A 24032-nucleotide genomic window follows, 5' to 3' on the forward strand; every position below is an offset into this window, starting at 1 on the left:
TGTCAGTTTGTATGTTTGTGAGTGGGCAGAGGGGGCACTGCCAGTGGCATGAAACAGGTCAACGCTTTGTTGTATTGCTGCTAAGAACAAGAATACTGTTCTTGCAATACTGTCAGCATGATCTAGTTGCACTGAGCACACACACAAGTCAGTTTGTCTCTAGGTGCCATGAATAATTGTGCCACATTTACTGGCCAAGACTAAAGTAGTCATGACATTGCCTGTGTCTTTGTCAGGCTGCAGATAGTGTGTGTATATGCACACATGTGTTTGCGAGTGTGTGTTTGCATGTGGGAGAACAAAGGCAGACACTCCACTGCTCTCATTTCACTCCAGCCAAGGATGGGGTTGAATGGTAGAGGATGGAGCATAAGTATGTACATTCTCCTGTCGGCTTTTCTCACTATATTTTTCTCTCTGTGTTTTTGATTGATGACTAAATGTATTTCTTCATAAACAGTGCAAGTAATAGTTTGTCCTTGTATGATATTCTGCACTTTCCCTACATTTTGCAGCCTATTTTTGACTCTCTGTCTCTTTCTCGCTCTCTGCTTCATCCACACCCTTTACAACATTAGCTAACACTCTTATCATCAGCTATTTTTAATCCCCTGTGAGAATTAGACATCAATTTTCTCTCCAGCGCTCACCTAACATGAAAACTGCTGACAACAGAGTGTTTGTGTATACGCAAGAGTACTCTCTAAGGAGCATCAGGACAGCATATGTGTAGTATACCATAAATGCTCCACTGCCACTTTTTGCGTAGAAAACACACTGTGACACTAGTTGAGTTTAACTTCAAGGCTTTGAATCCCTTCCTCCACTCAGGCAGCAGCGCCGTGAATCTGCACGAGTCATTGTGGACTACAGCTGATGGAAATTAAATGAGACTGTGCAGAACGGGACCGTAGCGTCACATAGGCTGTACCGAGTGAGGACTCGGGGGGTGTGGGTGGCCGTGGGTAGTGACTTAATGACATGGAAAAAAGGGTTTTATGCTAATGACTGTCTAAATTTATCTCCCACTTTGTGTAGACACACACAAACAGATGCAGGCACACAAGCACAGACAGGAACCCACTAGTCACTGTGAGTAAGGCTCGGATTAGGAGGCATATACTGCTCTTTGCAAAAGGAACTATTTTAGTCTCTGGGTGCGACACATGGACCATGCACAGGGAGGGCAGAGAGGAGTACTATTTATGAAAACTGATATTACCCCAGTAGTGTGTGTGTGTGTGTGTGTTTCATGTTCTTATATCCCAGTGGGGACTTTAATCTGAATGCACACTAACCCATAGAGACTGCTTTTTGAGGGTTAAGACTTGGTTTTAGGGTACAGGTTACAATTAGGTTAGGGTAAGGGTTAAGGTTAGGCACTTAGTTGTGATGGTTGAGGTTAGGGTAAGGGGCTAGGGAAAGCATTATGTTATGAAAGCATTAGGCGTCATGATATATTTATCTATCTCAGTGACCCGTGGCAACCTTATGCACTGCATTTTCTCCAGAGTCACACTGATAAATAAAGGTTAGAAAGCTAGAATGTGTATGACCCTTTTTAGACTATTGGATCAACAATTTTTTCTTTACAGGCCTTATATATGTTTCCACATGTACGCTGGAAACCTGCAGAACTTTAATTACTCTTTGTATTCATGCCCCCTGAGGTTTGTTAAATTTTAGCCACACTAGCATCGTGGCTCTATGGATGGCAATGCCGGTCTGTTGGTCAGTCGTACCACCACTTGGTCCAGACTGAAATATCTCAACAGCTATGAGTGAAATATTTAAATTTTCCTCACTGTAATTTTGAGTGAAATATCATGGCAACTACTGGATGGATTGCTGTGAAATTTACTACAGATATTCCAAGTCCCTCAAGGATAAATTGGTGATCCCTTAACTTTTCATTTAGTGCCATCAGCAGGTCAAAATTTTGATTTAGCTAATACTAATTACAATCCCATCAGCCTCAGATGTACTTTGTGTTTAGTGCTAATTAGCAAATGTTAGCATGCTAACACTCTAAACTAAGATGGTGGACATGGTAAACATTATATCTGCTAAACATCAGCATGTTAGCATTGTCATTGTGAGCATGTTATCATGCTGATGTCAGCATTTAGCTCAAACCACAGCTGTGCATAAGTATAGTCTCACAAAGCTGCTAGCATGGCTGTATTCTTGGTCTTGTTTTATAGAAAAGGAAAGAGGAAAAGCTGTACCCAGAGGACAAATGACTCGCCATCTGTCTGTTCCCTCCTGCGCCATCACTCCTTCCTTTCTTCACAACCTCACTGCCTGGCTGCAGCTCCTCTCCAATGTGACATCTCCAGCTGATAAGTTTGATTTAAACACGAGCAGGGGCAGAGGGAGAGAAAAGTCATACATATATATATATATATATATATATATATATATATATATATATATATATATATATATATATATATATATATATATATAAAGCGCCTTTTATACTTTGTAGTAAAATCACGATCATGGGTGAAGCACTTCTTTTTGTGCTAATTCACGACAAACAGAGATAGAGGAAATCTATGGGAGGAGGAAGTTAAAAAGAGAGACAGAAAATAAATTAAAAATAGGGAAAGTGGTGCGAGAATGACATGAACAGGAGCAGTGCTCTAGCCACGAGGGCCTTTATGTTACTCTATGCACACTGTATTTCGCTCAACAATGAGCTTCAGGAACCTGGCTTATCTCTGTCTTCCACTGCATCCACAATGACTTCTTCCCTTCCCCTTCTGCTTCTTTGCCTCTGCCTGTCTGTGTGTTGGTCTATAATGTAGCCTCTTAAAGCTGAGCTGAGCTGAGCCCTGCGCCACAGCTGCCAGGAGGAACTGCCTGATAGCTTATTGCCTTCAAGTGCTAATCGCTCACTGGCGCCTGCCACCCATCAAAACATCTGCATTTTGTCTGTCTCCCTCCCTGTGTCTCTCTGATCCATGCACATTGTAATAAAATGCGATCAATCTGCTAAAACACTATTGTCTGGTATTCAAATAAAGTGAGAGAATACTGAAGACGAAGGGAGGATATGTTCTCATCAAGCCTGTTTGGAGGCATTTATTTGAGCTTTTGGAGCAAATTGGATTTGTTAACACAGTTAAGAAGTGAAGAGAAGAGAAAAGAAAAGAATTATGGTCTCTTTCCTCTTTCAAGCAACCTTTGATAGAGTTTGTTAGAAGTGAGAGTGGCAGGTTACCAAAGTCTCAACTGTCCCTGGTTTGCTAGTAATTTCATGGTTTTATGGTTTGAACCAGAGTCACACCTAAAGTTCACTCAGTGTTTTTGGTCCTCCCACCCTTCCCCAATTTAGTCTTTTCCCCACTCTTAGTCTTTTTCCCAGGAACATATTTCAGTGGATTTGCTGCAGTGCATTTATCCAAAATAGTGGCTTTTTGTTTTTCTGTGGCTCCCTTTGAATCTGTTACAAACTGTTCTGCAGCACAGATATTCTGCTTTACATTCTGAAACAATAAGAGCGTTGTACCCCAGGGTAAGGTTGACTTCAGAGTAAATCAATAATGGAAGAGGAGATCCATGTATTATGAATGAAGAAACAGTGCACCCTGGCACAGGAGCTTTTCTATTGCAAAATGTTTATTCAGTAAACTACACTGGCAACAGGCTGAGGGAAAACACATTTAACTTTGTCTTTTAACAAATCCTGTGAATATCAAGAATCATATTGTCTCCTTAGACTTTCAGATCTTGTTTGTTTTTGTCATGCAGTGCATTATCTAACATTCTCATCGTGTTACCATAACTTTGCTGTAAAGTGCAGTATGCACCCAGGAAGCAACAGCGGTTGCTACATATCCAACAATTCTTTGCATTTATGTGGAGGGCATCTTTAATGTGAGACTAAAATCACAGCCAGGGTTCTATGGTGTAAAATCACATCTATGAGTATGTAGCAAGTCGACTAGCATGTGGTTTCATTATATAACTGCTGTTTACTTTGACAGTTGATTTCTTAACTGTTGGCATTTCGTGGATGTAGAGAATTTAGCTCCATTCAAAAACAATGAAGTGTTACTGCATTTGTTGCTGTGAACACTATGACATCTCAGTAGCTGAGGATGGGCCTTGAATCATTTGAACCGCTGTCATCTACTCAATTATCTCTCTGTCTCTTCATGATATGCTTATGCTGTGTGTGTGTGTGTGTGTGTGTGTGTGTGTAATGCATGTGTGCTTACCTGTAGTTATAAGTATGCTTCTATGTTCAGATGCATATTGAGATCATGTGTTTTTACAGAGATCTGGAACAAAATAATACGCTCAAGTACTGTCTTTAAAGATGTTTCCCACTTCATTAATCATCTGAATTAATTAATAACAGCGGGCTTTTTCACAGTCGGCCAGAGGGATTTCCACGCATCTCATCGCCATCAAAGATGCCTCTTTGAAAAGCAGGCTTAGCTAATCTTATCAACAAACACAGATTGGCTACTTGAATATTGAGAGGTTTATGTTTGGAAGGTAGCATTTTAGAGTAATGTTGAATATGTGTTCTGTTTGCTTACTTCATCATTTATGAGTAACAAAGTCATCTTTTGTCATATTATTGAATTTTTTAGGACTAATGTGTGTGGTTTTGACCAAACAGAAGATCTGCTTCAAAATAATTTATTCCAAATAGTTCTTCATAACAGTCCAACACAACACCAAAGTAAATTGGTGTGTGGAATGTGGTTATAACAGTGAGAGTTCAAGATGTTCAGTGGAGGGCTGCTCTACAGATTTTTCATGAAGCCACCTGCTGTTATCATTTAGTTCCAAGTTCTCTTTTTCTCTATATATTAAATTTTTATGCTTCATAATCAAAATGTTGCTAGTATAAAAAGTCAAAGTCAAAATCATGACCCGGTTACTCAAGACAATCCACAAATCTTGTTGTGAGCAGTTTCATGTGGGAACTATTTTCTTTCTACTGATAGTTCCTACATGAAACTGGATTATCTTGGGTAACCGGGTCATGATTTCTGGAAAGAGACATTGCTGTTGAGTTTTTCAGATGTATTTTTTGGCGCTTTGAGCACCACAAGCTGAGTCACATATAGTCCCATTATATTCAAATGCTGTGTTCAGGACCATTCTGGGCCTCAGTCTTTGGGCAGTAGTGTGTAGCCGCCAGCCAATAACAGTGTGCAGGCTGTGAGGTCGGGACTCTCTAAAAACTTAGCGACCAGGTTACATCGCTGTCTCCATCTCTGTCCTCTGCTCTCTGTGTCATGGATGTATAAAGAGCTGCAGGTCTGTGTGTCTGTTTGACCGAGGGCGGGGCTGAGCTACACACACGCAGAGCAGAGAGGCCACAGCGGACAGGATGAAGCGTGCACTTCGGCTGCATTCACACAAAATCCGGCAATGAGGTGTGGGCGTGTTTATTTGTGCTTTAGAACCTAACCGCAGTGAAACAACCAGAAAATAAAGTTTTATTTCTCTAACTGCTTTGATCTCGCTAACGCCTCTCCCTCTCCTCATTCATTCTCTAGCTCACTCAACTAGCGCTCTCTCTCTCTCTCTCTCTCTCTCTCTCTCTCTCTCTCTCTCTCGTTGAGCCGGGGAGGAGGTGCCAACTTTGAATGGTGTGTTTACAAACAGCAACCAACAAATCCTACTCATTCTGCCTTTAAGAATAGATTATTCACAGTTAATAAATTGCTCAGTCAGAGCTTTTGCCACACAGTCAGCTTTCAAGTGTTCACCCACAGTTTCACTTTGCTGTGAACAATACAGTTCCTCTGCCCTCTGACTATTCCTCTGTCACGCCCTTCCATTCTCCCACATTAAATATTTCTTCCTTACAAAGCAATGCGTTGATCCAGGGAGGGGCTGATTTCACACTCTCTTGCTCTCAGGCTATTGCAAAGACAGAAGTTATAGTTCCTCAAGTTCAAGTTTGTCATTCCACTTTTAAAGTCATTTGTAAAGAAGCACTCTCTTGAACAGCACTTGTAATAACCTAAGATATATATCTTCCATATAAAATAGCTCTATTTTTGATTATTTTAACAACATCTATATAAGATATGTTTGTCTTTGGTTTGTTGTCTTTGCTGTGGAGGCATGCACATGAATATGCGCTAGCTTGATTCAGGTTTTAACCATCTTAGTATTTGACATTGCTGGCTATTTTTGCCACTGCGGGTCGCATTGATAAATCAGTGACTATAATAAGTGTGGGATGTTTGCTGGTTTGCAAATGAGCCAGTCTGTCTTTTTGTGGGCAGGCCTGCGCACAAGCTGGCAAGTCAGCTTTTCATTCAACCAACTAGCAATGTCCTCTTTTCTAAGAGAGCAGCTTGAAGTAATCAAAGCGTGAAATGACATCCAAAGCTGTGGATTGGGTAAATACTGTTCGAAAAAGAGGCTTGCATGAAAAGGGGTAGCCAGAAGAGGTCTATTTGATGGGAGAAGGGAGCGATTTGAAGTTGAACCTGGGTCTAATTTTTCCTGCTTTGTTACACTAGAGATTGGGAAAACTGACTCAGCACAGCTCAGTTATTCACATGAGGAGGAAATCAGTTTAGACTCAAACTAGGCCTACTTACTGTATTGTTCATGGTTGAATGATGGAAATGTTGCTAGTCTAAATAAACACTAACATTTGTTGGCACATAGCTGGGTTGGGTTGTTTGCCTTTGATCCATAACGGTAGTTTGCTTTTAGATACCATGAACACACTATCTGTAGCGAAACTGACACACCTTGATAGAAAACAAATGGCCAGTGTCATGACTTGGATTACTTCGATTTTGTTTGCTTTTGGTTTGCCTTTGGGTGTAGCTCAGAGAGTAGCATCATGACCTGCTCACAGCCTTTTGTTTTTGGTTCTCCTGCTGGATTATTTGTTAATTATACCCATCTTGGTCCCAAGTGGGTTCCTCCCTTGAGCAGTACCAGCCATGACAAAAGAGGCCAGCTCCTGGTATTGAGGCTCCTGTGCTTTGTGTATGTGTATGTATGTGTATGTATACGCAAAAAAACAAAAACCCAAATATTTGCTGCCTAATGCCATCTGATATGACTCAAATCTGATATGACGCAAATGCTGCAGATAATTTGTTGCCACATCTGTTAGTCGTGCAGACTAAAGGACCTACATACTTATAGGCTCTCTCTCTCTCTCTCTCTCTCTCTCTCTCTCTCTCTCTCTCTCTCATATTAATCATGCAGGATCCATAGATAATGGATGGTGCTCATGGTGTCTGTAGCCTTTCACTGCTTACTGGCCAGACAGATCTGTTAACGTGACCTATATACATGAACATGACAAACTTTTCTGCTGTGCATTTCCTACTTCTGCCTCAAATCAACCTTTTAAATAACCTGTAATTTAGACAGGGTTTATCACAATATACAATTTAAATATTTACAATTTTAGTCAAATTTAAACATGTGCACAGACACTGACCATATATGACCACAAATGTGAAGTGATGTCATTGCATTGGAACACCAGCTCTTGCATTGCAGTTATTCATATTGGCTTTGTATGATATATCTGTGCGTGTATTTGCATCTATAAACGGAGACTGAAGGAAGGGGGGCCTGATGTAGAAGGGAAATGGAGAAATAAATCTGCTTTTGCTTTGTGCTTATGTGTAAATGTGTGCGCAAGTGTGTAGTTTGATAATAAGGGTGATGAATAGCCCAGCCAGACGGGATGCATAGATCCTTAATAGCAGGACAAACATCATCCCTGAGTCATCACTGTTTATGAAAGAACATATGCAGACATATACACAAACACAACACTGTGTATTACCTACAGTAATAATGTCAGTGAGGGATAATTGAACAAAACTGTCTACAGAGAGGTAGGTCGTGTTCATGATGGTGGTTTAATCAAAAAGTCTTAAAATAATCAAATTTACAGGATCAGCACAATCCAGTCAGATCAATAGGACATAATATATATGACCATCTTTTCTGTCTTATACCATATGGTTCAGGATGAGTAGAGACAAAGTGTTAGCAATCAAACAGAGAGGTTTCCCTTGTCCTCCCCTCGATGAATCGAGTCAATCTCACTATTGTCTGGAGTAAAGCCTCTTTGCTGTTCCATTTGCACACATTAGGAGATGAAATAAGGTCTCAAACACCCACTCTAACCCAGCTTTACTATGACCTACCAGACAGAATGTATTCATATACAAATATAGCACGCTAATACATGTATTAATAGAAAAGTTTGCTCTTAGTGGACCACACCTGTGTTGTTTATTTACTACCCATTTACTACAAAACTTTTACATGTTAGTGACAACCATGAAAATCATTTGGATGACAGTGTAATTACTCGCAGAAGTCAGAGGGTACACACAAGTTTCAACAAAATATTTATTAGTTTAGTTCCCGTCAAGAAACTTATAAATGTGATTTGTTGCAAAGTTAATGACCTTGAGACAGAAAATTGTGACTGCGCGAAAGATGTTAGCTCGTTACTAAATTCCCGTTTAAGCTCTGACATACAATTGGAACCTGTATCCCTCTGAATAACTACTTTACGCTTTACTTTCTCTATGGGTTTTTCCACCCCTAATGCGACACAATTTTAAAGTGGCAGTCATTTATCTTTTTATTAGTGATGTAATTCTCAGTCATCACCTTTAACAATCACCATTAAGGAAAGATCTAGGGATAAATGTTTGTATAGCTCCAGCTATCAGTCTTTCTGGATTTGTAACATTGTTTTTGTGTGTCTCTCTGTGCAGGTTAACTTTGTGGCATGTCAGCTGTTCGCCCTGCTGATGGCTGTGTGGTTTCGGCTCTACCTCCACCCCAGTAAGACCAGTCCTTTCATCAGACATGTGGTGGCCACTCTGCTGGGTTTCTACTTGGCTCTCTTCTGCTTTGGCTGGTGAGTCACTGCTCTGTTTATCCCACAGCTCTTTTCTTGTCATCACTGTCATTTTACTCTTCTCCTTCCTTCCTTCCTTCTTTCCTTCCTTCCTCAGAATTTCATCCTACAATATTATGTTGGTGAGATCCTTTTCCTGCCGACAGTGGCGATGTCCCAGTTTCATGCTATTGCAAATACTATAAGCTGCTGGATTGTTTGAAAGGATGTTGTTAATGTCATGGTTCAAGTATTGGTATATGAAATGTTATGTAATGAAAGGAAATGTTATATAATGAAGTGTCCACTTCTGCTTCAGTTAGTTATTTCCTGCATTTCCCATAATGCCTCTCCATAAACCTCAGAGACTGTACCTGAGCATTTCAGCTAGATTCATCTTTTAAATAGTTTATCAAGCAATGATGCCAAACATTTGGCTGTTTCCAACTTCTCAAATGTGAGGATTTGAAGCTTTTCTTTGTGTTTTTTACGAAACAGTTTATTCAAAAAATGAGCTGATTAATTGAGCATAAAAATTATCTTTGGTTGCAGCTTAATTTCAGCTTTTTTTTCTCTTTTTTTTTTTTTACATGTAGGTGTACCCTTTAGAGGAGTGAAAAGTATTTCTGTTTGAGCAAAAGAGAGCGTCACACCCCTTAAGCAAAACACAACAGGTCTTGTGACTGCACAGCAAAAAGGTCACCGATATATAGTCACAGAAAGAGAGACTAAATCTGAAGAGACTGAATGGGAAATGAAACTGCATGCCATTTGCATTCAATTTGGTCTTCCAGAGTGGGCTAATGTTGAGGGAACCCCAGCCCTGATGTTTTGCTTGTTTGCTAGCATTAGCAACATGCTAACATGCTGGATCTGTGAACTCTGTAAGGACCAACAGCTAGTGAGAGCTCCTGCTCCAGAAAACTGATTGCACATTGTGTAATAATTAAATGTTACCTGAGCAGAAAGTGTAAATGATAAAGCAGTGAACATTTGTCAAATGAAAAATAAATTGCAGGACATATTGCATTCATAATATCTAAATATCTAAACTCCTTTTTTAGAATGATTTGGAATTAAATGATTTGATTTTAAGTTGATTAATATATTCATTATTTCAAACAGAATAATGAAACGTAATTATGAACTAACAAACTGGCTAATTGTGTCATTTAATGTAAATTTAATTAACTGCTTAATAGATTGCATTACATTTCAGTATTAATTATTCATTAACCAGTAATCACTTACACAGCCTGAAATGGTTCACTGACATTATTCATACAGTTTCATCTACATTTGGTTGGTTATCTGTGGGAATACAAATTTACAACAAAAAGAAGGGATAGCAGCTACTTAATAGAGTAGAGAATAAAGTGTTGTTGGAGTAGTAGGGAGACAACAATTATTTTCATCATCGATTAATCAGCCAATTAGTTTTCTGATGAATCAATTAATGTTTGGCCTATAAAATGTCAAAAATAGTGAAGAATGCCCCTCACTATCTCCTGAAGCCCAAGGCGATGTCTTCAAATGTCTTGTTTTGTCTGACCAACAGTCTGAAACCTAAAGATATTCAATTAACTATCACATGAGAGAAGAAAAAGCTGGAACTAGACAGTGTTTGGCATTTTTGCTTGAAAAATGACTGAAACAATTAATCAGTTTCACTAATCTGTGGCCAATAATTTTTCTGTCAATCAGCTTATTGTTTGAATGAAATTAACTATTTCAGTGCTAGTTAATTGTTGTTTCATTGGTGCTAGTTGTTTTGATTAATAGCCTTGATATGTAGATAGTGTTTATTTCATTCTTTTCAATCTTACTTCAATTTTTGTCACTCCATTGAGTTCGCTGTTTCTTATTCTGCTTTTGTTCTCCTGTCATCATCCTACACCCTTTTCCTTGTTTGCTCCTTGTCTGCCATCATCCTCTCCCCTTCTGCCTCACCCCGTCCTCATTCTCTCCATCCTTGCCAAAGCAAATGGGTCGATGGGGTAGTAAATGATATCCAATTAGAAAGTTATTGCCCTGTAATAGACAACCCACTATACCTCTGGCAGATTGCCTCTCAAAGTCCCGCTGTGTGTGTGTGTATATAGGAGAGCAAACATTAGTCAGACATCCAGCAAGTAGGAAAATGCTAACCAGGTGAAATGTTACCTGGTCATCTGGTTATAGGTAATAAGGTTTTACTTGATCACTTCACCGACAGACGGGTCATGTACACGATGCAATTGACACTGAGCTGCGGTTGGGTCAGATTGTTTGTTGTAGCTAGGAGGTGGCAATGTAGTATAATTCATTCCTGAATCAGAAACTATCTTCTAGTTAAAGTATGGCATGACGTGAAATGGACTCATTTTGCTAAACCAAAGCATGGACCGATATCTAAATAAATAAATAATGCAAATCTGTTATTGTTTAAAATGAATTTAAGGGGTGTGCCCTCTCCTTGAGTAGATAACAGCATTTGTTTCCATGGTTTATTCCATTAAATTTTTTTCAAAAATACTGTGATATACTGTACTGTTAATTTACTGCAGTTTAAAGGTGAATGTTTCAGATGGTGGTTGTAAATGTGTACAGTGCCTTTCTCCTTACCACATTTTTCATGAATCTGCATTTAACATGCAGATTCATATATATATATATATATATATATATATATATATATATATATATATATATATATATACGGCCTCACCACTCACGGGGTGAGTGTGAGAGCCACTATCCAGGATGAAACATCCAAGATCCACAAGTACATCCAAGATAAGGCCCCAACAGATGACGTGCTCAGGGAATGTCTCAGGCAATGGAGAACAGAGGAAGACGTGCTGGAGGAAGGACCATCATGGGAGGACAAACCCCTACATGGGATGTACCACCGGAACATAACTGAAGTGGCTGATATCAAGAAGTCCTACCAATGGCTAGAGCGGGCTGGATTGAAGGACAGCACAGAGGCACTCATCATGGCTGCACAGGAGCAGGCCCTGAGCACCAGAGCAATAGAGGCCCAGATCTACCACACCAGACAAGACCCAAGGTGTAGGCTGTGCAAAGAGGCCCCTGAGACAATCCAGCACATAACTGCAGGGTGTAAGATGCTGGCAGGAAAAGCATACATGGAGCGCCATAACCAAGTAGCTGGCATAGTGTACAGGAACATCTGCACTGAGTATGGACTGGAAACCCAGAGGTCAAAGTGGGAAACACCTCCAAAGGTGGTAGAGAATGACCGAGCCAAGATCCTGTGGGACTTCCAGATCCAGACTGACAGAATGGTAATGGCGAACCAGCCTGACATCGTGGTGGTTGACAAACAGCAGAGGAAAGCCGTTGTGGTTGATGTGGCGATACCAAGCGATGGCAACATCAGGAAAAAGGAACATGAGAAACTAGAGAAGTACCAAGGGCTCAGAGAAGAGCTGGAGAAGGCCTGGAAGGTGAAGGCAACAGTGGTGCCCGTAGTCATTGGAGCACTCGGGGCAGTGACCCCCAAACTGGAGGAGGGGCTACAGTAGATCCCTGGAAGAACACCAGACATCTCGGTCCAGAAGAGCGCAGTACTGGGAACAGCAAAAATACTGCGCAGAACCCTCAAGCTCCCAGGACTCTGGTAGAGGACCCGAGCTCGAAGGATGAGAGACCACCCGCGGAGGGTGAAGGACAAAGTTTTTTTTTTTATATATATATATATATATATATATATATATATATATAAAACTGGAGAGGTCAGTACCCATCAGCTGACCCATACTGTAAGTTGGCTTATGGAATTATGAAGATCGTAGGCTAATTTCAGAACATGTCACCAGATCGTCACCAGATCGTCACCACATCCTAGCTATACAACAAAAATATATGTATAAAAAAATAAGGAACTGAAACATAGAATTAGTCTGACACACAACAGTAAAATGACTGACTGTACTAGAGTCACTGAGGTGTGTATGGGTGCTGGTTTATTGGGCAATAAAACAAAAGTATTATGAAACATTTATGTGCATCAGAAAGAAAAGGGGCATAGTATTCTTCCCAACGAAATGAAAAATTTAATTGAAATAAAATATTTACACAGTTCAGGACCCTTATGATGGATCATCCTGTTCATTTGATCAAGACACGACAGCCTCTTTGTCCAAATGGGCCAAACAGTCAATAAATGAAGTTTATGTCCGTTAAAGCCTGCCAAAGAGTTTTATTTGCTACAGTAACTAATAGAGCACAAGCCCCTTTAAATATCTATAAGCAGACACATTTTTACAAAGGTAGTATATGGTATTTATTGTATATGGTTCTGTGCTAAGTATTTTATGTTATACACTAATTACAGGAATAAAAATGTTCTTATCACTTAAACTTCTGAATTTACAACATCATACCGTATAATGATGCAGAGGCTGAAATTAGTGATTCAAAAAGACGGGTGTAATTATTCGATAAACTTCTCAAGCAGAGTAAGGTCACAGCAGCTTGGAGACATGCACATGTTAATTGTTTATAGGATCCCAATCAGCGTCTGCCAGTGCAGCTTGCTCATGTGTAATGCATGAATGCATCTTTGCAACACACTTGCATTTGCACACTTTTGAATTCACATGTGCACACACATACAATAATAATAATAATTTAAGCTTTCATTGCACAAACACTCACGCTGTTCTGTCTTAGAGGGCACCTGGCTGCAGCCCTAGAGGATCTGCCTTGCAGACGCTGCAGAGTGCTGGTTTATTTATGGATGTATTCCCACTCTGTCAGACGCACAAGCTTGTTTCTGAATGTCACCGGAGAAAACATTTGGAGATTGTTGAACAGTTGAAGCAATGTCTTAAGATATCTTTTTCCTCTCCCTTCCTCAGATATTACAGCCTTCTTAACCCTTTTATTTGCTGGGCAGTTAATTTAATTCACCCAGCTTGTGCTCCCTTGTTCCCTGCCAACCCCTGATGCCCTTGCCCTCTTTGTTGATTCACTACTAACACATTGTGGCATCTCTCCTCTCCTGGAGGGCTTGACGTCGGTAGCAGCACACACTGTGCCCTTCAAAGACCCATCTGGTGGCTGCTGCTGCTGTTGAACTGTCTGTGTGTCTGTGTGTGTGTGTGTGTATATGTGCTTTACAGGAAGGGAGAGAGGTGGATATAAATCAGAGTTTGATCAACACACATTCATGCACACTTCACTGTAATGGTGTGATATAAGGAGTCTTGCAGTTGGAAGACATGGGAATTGGTTAAGAACATAGTGTCACGGTGACCATCACTATCCTGCCCTGTGACTGGTGGAGATGACACAGTATTGGTTACAAGGTCTGGCCTCACATGGATGATGGTGTGACTGTGGTTTTGTAATGCTGTTATTTCCTCTTCCTAATGACTGTATGGGATGACAAAGTGACAAAGCAGGGTGTGGATGGTTATACAGAGTGCAAACAAAATCTAATATAGTCTAGTATAAGGAAGTGGCATGTGTGTTATAAATAATACATTTTCCAGTAAATAACAAACCAGGAAACCATGGCAAGAAAATGTTAAAAGTTGAATATGAGATCAATAAAGTGCCTTATCATTTATGGCATCTTTCTCTCAACAGGTACTCCCTACATTTCCTGGTGCAGAGTGGTCTGTCCTACAGTGTGATGGTCTTTGCTGGCCTGGAGCACATGCACAAGTAAGTGCAAGTGGAGTGGGGTTAAAAAATTACACATTTTATTATTTAATTTAATTTAATTTACAAGGTTTCCACCGAAAATTGTTATATGGCTTCATGGTTCCTGGAAGTGTCAGAATCACAAAGAATTGTAAAATGCCTCATCATCATTTCCCCACACTAATAAAACTGAAAGGGCAAATGGAAGCATGACATTTGTCAAGGCCAGTAAACCAAAATCTTGTCTCAGAAACTTCAGATTAGATGTTAGATAATATAAACATATCTCATATCCGTTAACTATGGATCAATCTTCTGTTTGCCTCTTCATTCGTTTGTCTTTGTTTTTGAGGCATACATACAAGCCTCGGTCACCATGACAATGATAATTCTGCCCCCCAGGCTTCCATCTGTGATCATGGCTCATCAAGAAATACACACACACACACACACACACACACACACACACACACACACACACACATATTGTTGTTATTTTTACCAGAATTCAAGGTCATGAGTGCAGGTGTAGTAGATGTTTCCCCCTTGGGAGAACGCTCTAAATAGATGCTAACGAAATATTATTTCACAATAGCAACTGCTGACAGTGACCTAAAACACAGGACATGTTTATCCACATTAGAATATGACATTTCACCATCTAGCAATGTTTCACATCAAAAGTCACATTATTCCTGGAAGTTTAACCCTTCACAAACAGCATTAGTGTGGATGAAGGTGCAGCTCAGGGGCAGAGAGGAGGAGAACCATAGAAGCAAGACGCACTGACATGTTCATGTTTGCAGAGGAAATTGAACCCACTGCCTCAGGTTTTTGCATAACACATGATTTATTATCGCAGCAACAGGGTGAGATTTAACTGGTACTCTGTACTGATTGTACAAGTCCTCCCAACGTTTAACCCATGGCCTTTATTCTTTGAACTACACTTTAATTGGTTGAATAGGTAGTCAGGGCTTTCAAATATGCCAGGACACATATGTACTGTATATTCGTATATGCAGGAATGTGACTCACTGTGGTTCCTTCTCTCTATACAGTCTTCTACTTTGTATAAAGTCACTACCTTTTGATATTTTAAATTTACCATAATGCTATATCAAGTGCATGACAATATTTTAGCGACTACAGTTACAGTTACAGTACAGACTACAGCAATTTGGGGTTGGGTACATTTTTGTGGTTATTTTTCCACTTTTGTTTCTTGTCTGTTTTTTTCCCCCCTCCTTTTTTATTATTATTTATGTTATTTGCATGTTCGTGTTAAAAGGAAAAGAGGGAACTGCCAATGTAAGCCGAGAAACTGTTAAACTGTTTAAATTTGCTGTACTCCCTCAATAAAAACAGACATAGAAGTAGGCCTTTGGTGATACTCTCATCTCCATCCCCCATTCAGCTGTCCCCCCTCATAATGTTTTTACAGTATTACATAAAACGCTGTAACGCTTGCTAATGATAATACTGCTGAGTCTAGATAAAATGAATCAGTATAATGTTGAATATATAGACTTTTACCTCCAATAACACCTTCCACTATAAGACATGCTTTCTGCAGTGACAACAGTTAGGCTTGGGCAAACTTTGGGAACACACTCTGAACAGCACACTACTCCCACGACCAGTGCACTGTGGCAGGACCTGTGTTCTCTATTTGTTGTTCTCCCACTCAGATACCCGGCCCTTGGTGGGGAAATTGTACAGTGAGTGCAGTGTGACAGCTTTATGGAGTTGCTCAAAGCTCTTTTTCTGGACTGTGGGAATGGCTGTGAATGGAGACCCATCTTAGTGTGTATCTAGACTGACCACTTTGTTCAGTGGTGAGGGCGGCATCAGGTTTCATTCTATACACTCTCATGCAGCTCTGGATCTCTCACTATTCCACGCCCCCACTCTCTTTGACAGTTCACCTGTTGGATGTGGTGAGCTGACAGGGAATGTTCTAGACGCTTATCTACTTGTATCAAGTTGTGAACACAGCACTGCCTGCTGGTTGAAGGCGAGGAGGAACAGAGAGCTGTGAAATCATGAGATATGGTGTAACCAATGGAGAAGCCTGTGACAGTAATGACAGTGCCCTCTTTAATTGATACTGGTGTGTCTGAAGAACCATAACAAACATATGATATCTCAGACTGTTGAAGAAATCAGACACGCTATCAAGCTTGATGTAAATATAGTCTTTTCAAGTTATCATTGTACTCTATAGCCTATTTTACTTAATTTTCTTAAAGGATACTCTATGTTGGTGAAGCATTTACAGCATGACAAATTGATATTTTTCTAGGTCAGTGGTTTTCATACTTTTTTGCTTGTTACTCTTAAAATTAAGCTACTCCCTCATCATATCAAAGGGTTTGTTTTTTCCTTGTTTTGTGTGATTTTTCAAATTCACTTAAAAGGTCAAATTAGACAGTAATTCACAAGAAATAAATCAGAAATGTGTTTTTTTCTTCTTCCCTGTCCTGTTAATCAACTGAGACCCCTCAGATGTATCTTGTGACCTCTTGTGCTGGCTCAGACCCACAGTTTGGGAACCACAGTTAAAGCAAATTATGCTATAGTGTCTACTTATGTCTGTTTACTACCTGAAGTAGTGGGGGTCCACTGAGTGTCTCGCAGATAAGTTTTGACATGGAGGATGGGGAAGGGTGATATGCTGACTCCCCCCTCTAGCTATTTACCCAGTATTTCAGCCCCGCTCCCAACAAAACTAAATCAGAACAGACACTTTCCAGCGCAGGGGCACTGAACATTAGCTCTCTAGGATGGTTGACCTACTCTTGGAACCGCTCTAGTACCCTGTATACATCTCCAGTTACAGCTAACTTATCCTCTGGAGGGCCTGAGTTACTGATAAAGTTGAGAATTTTTATTATATCTGTAACATAAGCATGCAATTTAATTGAAATTCATATTAGTTTTGGTGTGAAAGCATGACTGTGAACCTGACGCTTATAAGTGTGCAAATTACTGCCTTGCAGTTGCATGCTGAACAGATGGAAATTTCCTCTGGATCTGTGTATGCATTTGAGCAAGTGTGTGTGTGTGTGTGTGTGTGTGGTGTGTGTGTGTGTGTGTGCCTCGAGGCATTTACTATGTGTACACAACCTTAGAGAGAGGTCTTGGAGTGTTCAGACATTTATTTATAGCCTGTTTTTCATTTTCATTGCTCCATATACAGTGTGTATCCATACCTGCAGCTCCTGTGTGGCTCCTTGTCTACGCGGTGACCCGTCTACCGCTGTCCCACAGTGGGAGGCCAGCCTACTTTAGTCCCAGGCTCCAATCCGATGCCTTGAGTGGAAATGAAACACCCCCCTCTGAGCTGTGAATTACACAAACACAAATCAGATGAGGATGAAGACAGGATTCCTGGTGGGCCCACTGCAAATATAGCTGCTGCAGCACATATAGCTCATATCCTCACTGATAACTGCAGCTGTAGAGAAAGCTGATCTTGGTGAAATGGGGTTGTAGCTAAGGACTGAAAATGTTAGCAGAAATGTCAACAGAAAAACCTAAAGCTTTTTTGCACTGCTAAAATATCCATTTTATATCATGTTGTCTAGTATTGAGCATATTAAGTCTTTGTGCTAAAGCTAGCCTAATAAAATGTCTGCCAAAGGTATCATTTCTGTTGCTTTTAATGCAAGTCAATTGTTTTCCAAAATTTTGGTAACATCTTTTCATTGCTGGAGTGATCTGTAACAGGATATTGTCACTTAAAGAAAATGTTAAATTAGTTAAAACCCTATTGTGAGCAAGTGTAACAGGACAACTTATCTTACTCCATAAGCATGATTTTGGTTCTGGTTTTGTTACCTTTTACTGTGTATAACACACCACTGAATGAGGATAAGAACGGCCTATATTCACTTATATTTTTTTAGAATCAAATCATAAGCCACCAGAACATTTGAGACAGTTATGCTAACCAGGTTAAAAAATTGTAGAAAGTAGTCAAAGTGGGGTCTGAGGATCCCTCGAGTTCTAGGCAATAGTGGACAATTTTAGCTAAATACCACTTAGGTTGTTCAGTAAAGAAACATCTATGATGGGGGGCATACCACATCATAGACGTCATATCCCTCTCTTTCTGCATATTTTCCTGAAACCCAGCATTGTTCCAAAAATAAATTACTCAGCACGAAACACATTTTAACTAGTATTACTAAATGTATCCATGCAGCACATTTAGAGGAGCCCTGTTGCTGTAGGGTTGGTCTGGAAATATGGAGGCCTTTGTAAAGAGCCATGTAGTCTCCCAAGATTCTGAAAAATATTGTTTACACTGAAAAACATGCCAAGTGTGGGTTGGATACAAACACAGAACTGTCAGAGCACATAACAGGAATGTATTCTAATGATCTCCTCTTCACAGTGCCTTCTCTGCCTTCTTGTGATTAATAGTAGTGTGTTATCTTTGTCTGAGTTTTTAAAAACTGAGAAAGATCTTGAAATATCTGAAAATATTTAAAATTACAGCAGTGTAAATGGGTTATTTTATTTTGTGTTATACTGTAAATGCTTGGCAGTAGAGATCAGATGATGTCTCGGCTACGTCTTGGACTGCAGATACAGTAGGCTTTAAGAATGAAGAGGTCCCGATGTGTCTTATCAGCAATGCAGCTCTAGCTGGTGTGTTGTATTCCTTCTCAGAGCAGCACAATCCTCTTATTGTTTGCAGCAGAGGAATGCTAGCTTGCTAGCTTTGACTTGGGCTGACTCTGCAACAGCTTTGTACAACAGGCTTTAGTGCTGCTCTGTCTTTCGTCTTCTGTTAAAAGGTTGTGTTGTCATCTGTCTTCAACCACTGACGGGGACACATTATTGGAGCCTCCTCTGCGCGTTTGTCGAAATTTTCGACCCCCTCATCTTTCGATTGCTTTGGTTACAGAGGCCACTGTCTTTTGTACTGTACTGGAAGAAAATCCTTGTTCTGCCGCAGATATGAAAACAAAGGGATGGACTAAGTTTATTTTCTATCCTCAGAACAGTACGGGTAAATGTGTATTAAGATGCCCTGCCTGAAAAATTCCATATCACTGTGTAGATTCAATTATTTAGATTAACGATTAATGTTACAACATATGCACCAAGATTTCATAGTTGTTTTTGGCTTTTGAATGCAACATTTCTGTATTTTTACACGTTTCACCTACATAGCCTGTGTCATCATTTATTTCTCTCATTTCTCTTTTGTTCCCTTTCTCTGTACAGGTACTGCTTCATCGTGACGCTTGGCTATCTGATATTGTGTCAGATCACACGAGTCTACGTGTTTGACTATGGCATGTACTCTGCAGATTTTACAGGGTAAGCTACACTAAGACCACAGAGCTCTTTATAATCTTTTTGGTTCTTAAGTAAAAACTGAAGACCTCCGTTGGTCTTAACTTTGGAGTACAAATAAAACTAAAAAGAGAAGTTACCATTATAAGTCAGGGGAATATTGGTTTTGACTCAACCAGTCTGAGCTAAACAGAAACAAGAGCGTGTCACACTGCTGTGTCCGCAGTCGATAGCGACTATAGTTCCTTGTGGTTGGTTCCCACTCCTCCAGACTGTCTGACAATTCAAGCAGACAGCCTGCACTCCCAGCAGGGTGGGGGTGGCTAGTTGCTAAGCAACCTAATGCAAACCCATACTGCCTCTGCGAGAGCAGAGATTTCACTATTTCAACAACCTTGTCTGCTGTCCCTCTGTTTTTCTTGAAAATGTCAGTCATGTTTTTCTAAGCGTCTGTGTGAGCCTTATAGGCAAATGGGCTTTGTTCTACAGGACTAGGCAATCTTCTTCTAATTTTCCTCAATCCTTTGAAGCTATTTTATTACAAGACCATAAAATCTCTGGTGTGTTGCTTGTTTTTGACTCTGTAGTTTAACTTGATGCTGCCACCAGCAGTTTTCATGTATGAAATTAGTCAGGAACTTGTACTTGATGATGCAAACATCAACAGAAAGGTTGTATATATCTAAATGCAGGCTAAAGCACATGAGAGCAGATTTTACAATGTTCGTTGATAGAGAATGGCTTTATTAAGTCAAGAGGAAGAGGGCTGAGTAGCATAGGACCGGATTGGGCCTAAAGAATAGAGAAGAAGAATAGAAAGAATAGCTACAGGAAGTTCAGAAAAGGTCTGCAATTACCCTGGAGGAAATTTTCCATTGTGGAGATACTACTGCAGCTGATACTGTTACTATTATTACTGTAGGAATTGGCATCAGTTGGGGCCATCAGTTACCCATGTAAAATGCAACAATACTGGTTGAATAAACATAGGCTAGCAGTTTAACATGATAACTTCTTCTAGACTAAAATAAAGGTTAAGTATGTGTGAAAAGCATTTATTTGAAAATGTCAGCTTGTTAAGAAAAAGTCAAACGATGAGCTGGTTGTATGATCTGTACTGAGAGGTTTCGAAATTCACAATATTAACTTGGCCTTTTTCTGTTTGGTGCTCTTTATTAGGCCCATGATGGTTATAACACAGAAGATTACCAGCTTGGCGTTTGAAATACATGATGGTAAGATGAGCATCAAAGCGTCTCTAAAGCATGTGTGTTTGAGTGTGCGTGTGCATTCTCTGTGGGGGGAAAAAAGTGGCAGACGTGACATAAGTGAAAATGGTTCACTTCTCTTTGGAGTTTAACAGATCACAGAGCCACGTTTCCGAGCCAGTAGTCAGTTCTGACAATGGACTAGTGAACCTGAAAGGGAGCATAAACACAGTTATGTAATGGAGCAATGACCAAGTATGCACTCTCTCCTTCTCTTTCTTTCTGTAGTATCAGTTTAATGGCTGACTTTAAACACAAGCTCATTTTGAACTAGGCTGCATACTTTTAAACAGTGGATAATAATGCTTTAACAATTTATTGGCTAAATGTAAAACAAGGCACGGTATATGTAGTTGTCCTCTCATGTGCCCTGCTAATACTGAAGTCAGAAGTTTTCTGCTCTAACTGAAACACCACATGTGCTAATGAGCAATAAATAAAGATGGAGACTTGACACCGAGGTTAAAATAAACAAGTGTGATCAAGTGTCAGAGAGGCTTAGAGATTGAGAGGATGATGAGAGTCACTCGCAGCGTTTTAGTTCCCAGTTGCAGTCTTAAGTCCCCTCAGGATATTCTAGACTGAACACAATCAGCAGTCTAATAACAGTTTGTGTATTGGTGTGTGTGTGTGTTGGCAGGTGTATGCATGTGTATGTAGTGTAGAGTTACGTAGTGTTTTAAATTCTGTTCAGGTCACTGATTCTCCTGTGAGTCTGATAAGAAACTAAGACTGTAATTCCCATCCTCAGAGAGCTGTCACATCCTTATATACACACACACTTGCCATATTTGTCTATTGTATTCCAGCTCTTAAGAATACAGATTTATTAAAGGCACAGTGAAGCTGCTTCACAATTCATCTTTTCATTCATTTGATTGGGATCAAAGGTTTACTTGTGGCCAGAGGAGCAGCAGAATCTAACTAAACATAGCCTTGCACGATGAGCCGTACCCTCAACCGTACCCCATGATGCCAAATCTGACCACGAGTGTTCAGTCTAATGAGTTGCAAAGCCGCAAATCTTCATAAACAAAGACTGATTAAAACAAATATATCCAGACATTTAGCCCAAATAATAGAGCAGATTTTTACAGTAAATACAGTACAACCAGAACAGTGGAACAACCTGAGTTAGATGATGAGTTCTTATGAGGTTATGTACACAACAGCCTGCTCTCTCTGTTGCAATCATCTTTTCTCTCCACTCTTTGCCCCTCCTCTGTCTCACTCACTGTCCTCTGCCAACTCAGCTGAAGGAAGGTATTATTTAGGTTACACAGCAGTTCACACGTCCTTCCTGACCTCTGAGCCCATGTGTTGCAATAAGTTCCTCTGGCACTGGCTAGGTTTGGTTGCAATACCTGCAAACCTTGAGACTCAGCACATGTCATTACTATGAACTTCAGAGTTTTATCAGAATACATGTAATGTGTGTTATTCTATGCTATTATGCTGTTATCCATACCCCATGTTACCATTGAAAGAAACTGATTCTCAGAACATGATTTCCAGGTGTATGTGTACATAAATGAAATGTATTTCTTTGAATGTAACATGTATCTCTTTATGTCTGTCTGTAGGATTGACCAAGCGAGACGGGCAGCTGACTCCCACTCAGAAATACCTAGCTATCAGGTATGTGACTCAGGTATGTTTTTACTGCTTCAGATGATGGGCTCATTCAATCAAGTTGAATTAAAAAGCTGACATGGTCTTAAATTAGAGTTATTTTTATAAAGGTTTCATTGCTTTCTGAATAGGAAATCGCCACATTGCCCCCCTTTCAGGCTCTCTCTGGTGTTATCAAGCAGTTGTTAGGCACTCTGTATCCAGGAAACCACACATTCACTACTCTCATGACCGGTATTGCAGGAATGCCCTGCCCTCCATCTGTCCTGAGCATTACGACCTCAGATTCCTTTCCCTGCCAGTTATTATTGGAGATGGTGCAGAAAAAATGTAAAAAAGCAGGATTTTCTGTAGGGATTTTCTGCTACTGTAAATTAACAGGGAGTTAATATGTGACAACATAACAGAATACAACAGAGATAAGAGACAGAGCAGAGAGCAGGACTCACATCTTGACATAACTGTTGCAAATATTAAATGCACTGACCAGTGTACCTATAACGTCCCAAATATGTGTATGAGGCACCAAACCTTTGTTTCATAAACTTTTGCTGGGCTACTGTGAGTCAGCCACTAACTCTAAGAAGGCTACTGGGAAGGTGAGGAATTAGCAGTCGAAAAAAGAGCTCCTGTTCAGGCAGTTCGATTTCTACCTCATCCAGCTGATTAAATTCAGCAAGGAAGGGTAAGAGTCCACAAAAATCTTCAGAGTCAGTCAAAGCACTCAGGCCCTCTCTTTTTTCCTGCACAGTTGAATAGAATGGACTGCACTAGTTCCTCAGTGGACGGGCAGCCATCCCTACACATGATATTTCATCTGTTCTCCTATTATACTGTATTTTTAAATGGTTGGGCACTACATGAAAACATCTTCTAATTTGCATTGTTTTCTCCCCCTAATATATCTGCTCTTGTCTCTTCCCTGTGGCCCTTTAAGGCGGATGCCCAGCTTGCTGGAGTACCTGAGCTACAACTGTAACTTCATGGGCATCCTGGCAGGACCCACCTGCTCTTACAACGACTACATGGCCTTCATCGAAGGCACAGGCTACCAGCCACGCCACCAGGAGAATGCCAATGGCAAGGAGAATGGGAAGTACAAGCAGAGTGAACCCTCTCCCAAGGTACACCACAGTTTTTACCACTTGAATAGAAGTGCATACATCATGTGAAGTCTGCAAACACTGCGGTAAAATAGACCTACATTTTATGCTATGGTTGGTGAGAATCATTCTAAAATGCTTTAAACCCTCAAAGAGAGTACTTGAATGAGCGGTTATGAT

General features: G+C 40.2%; 1 protein-coding gene across 3 annotated transcripts in view; it reads left to right on the top strand.

Moving 5' to 3' along the window:
• mboat2a (membrane bound O-acyltransferase domain containing 2a) overlaps positions 1-24032 on the top strand; it is a 45063-nt gene that overhangs the window by 14016 nt on the left and 7015 nt on the right. The window contains exons 1-7 of one of the 3 annotated variants that reach the window (XM_044166964.1): positions 5057-5405; positions 8754-8899; positions 14480-14557; positions 19778-19873; positions 21029-21084; positions 22701-22755; positions 23687-23873. In XM_044166964.1, coding sequence (XP_044022899.1) covers positions 8790-8899; positions 14480-14557; positions 19778-19873; positions 21029-21084; positions 22701-22755; positions 23687-23873 — 582 coding nt within the window. In that variant the 5' untranslated portion in view covers positions 5057-5405; positions 8754-8789. Of the gene's footprint in view, positions 1-5056; positions 5406-8753; positions 8900-14479; positions 14558-17738; positions 17933-19777; positions 19874-21028; positions 21085-22700; positions 22756-23686; positions 23874-24032 lie in introns of those variants that run through there. The other 2 variants (XM_044166965.1, XM_044166963.1) reach the window with 2 other exon arrangements.

The sequence above is a fragment of the Siniperca chuatsi genome, linkage group LG15 (assembly GCF_020085105.1).
Source record: "Siniperca chuatsi isolate FFG_IHB_CAS linkage group LG15, ASM2008510v1, whole genome shotgun sequence".
Taxonomy (NCBI): domain Eukaryota; kingdom Metazoa; phylum Chordata; class Actinopteri; order Centrarchiformes; family Sinipercidae; genus Siniperca; species Siniperca chuatsi.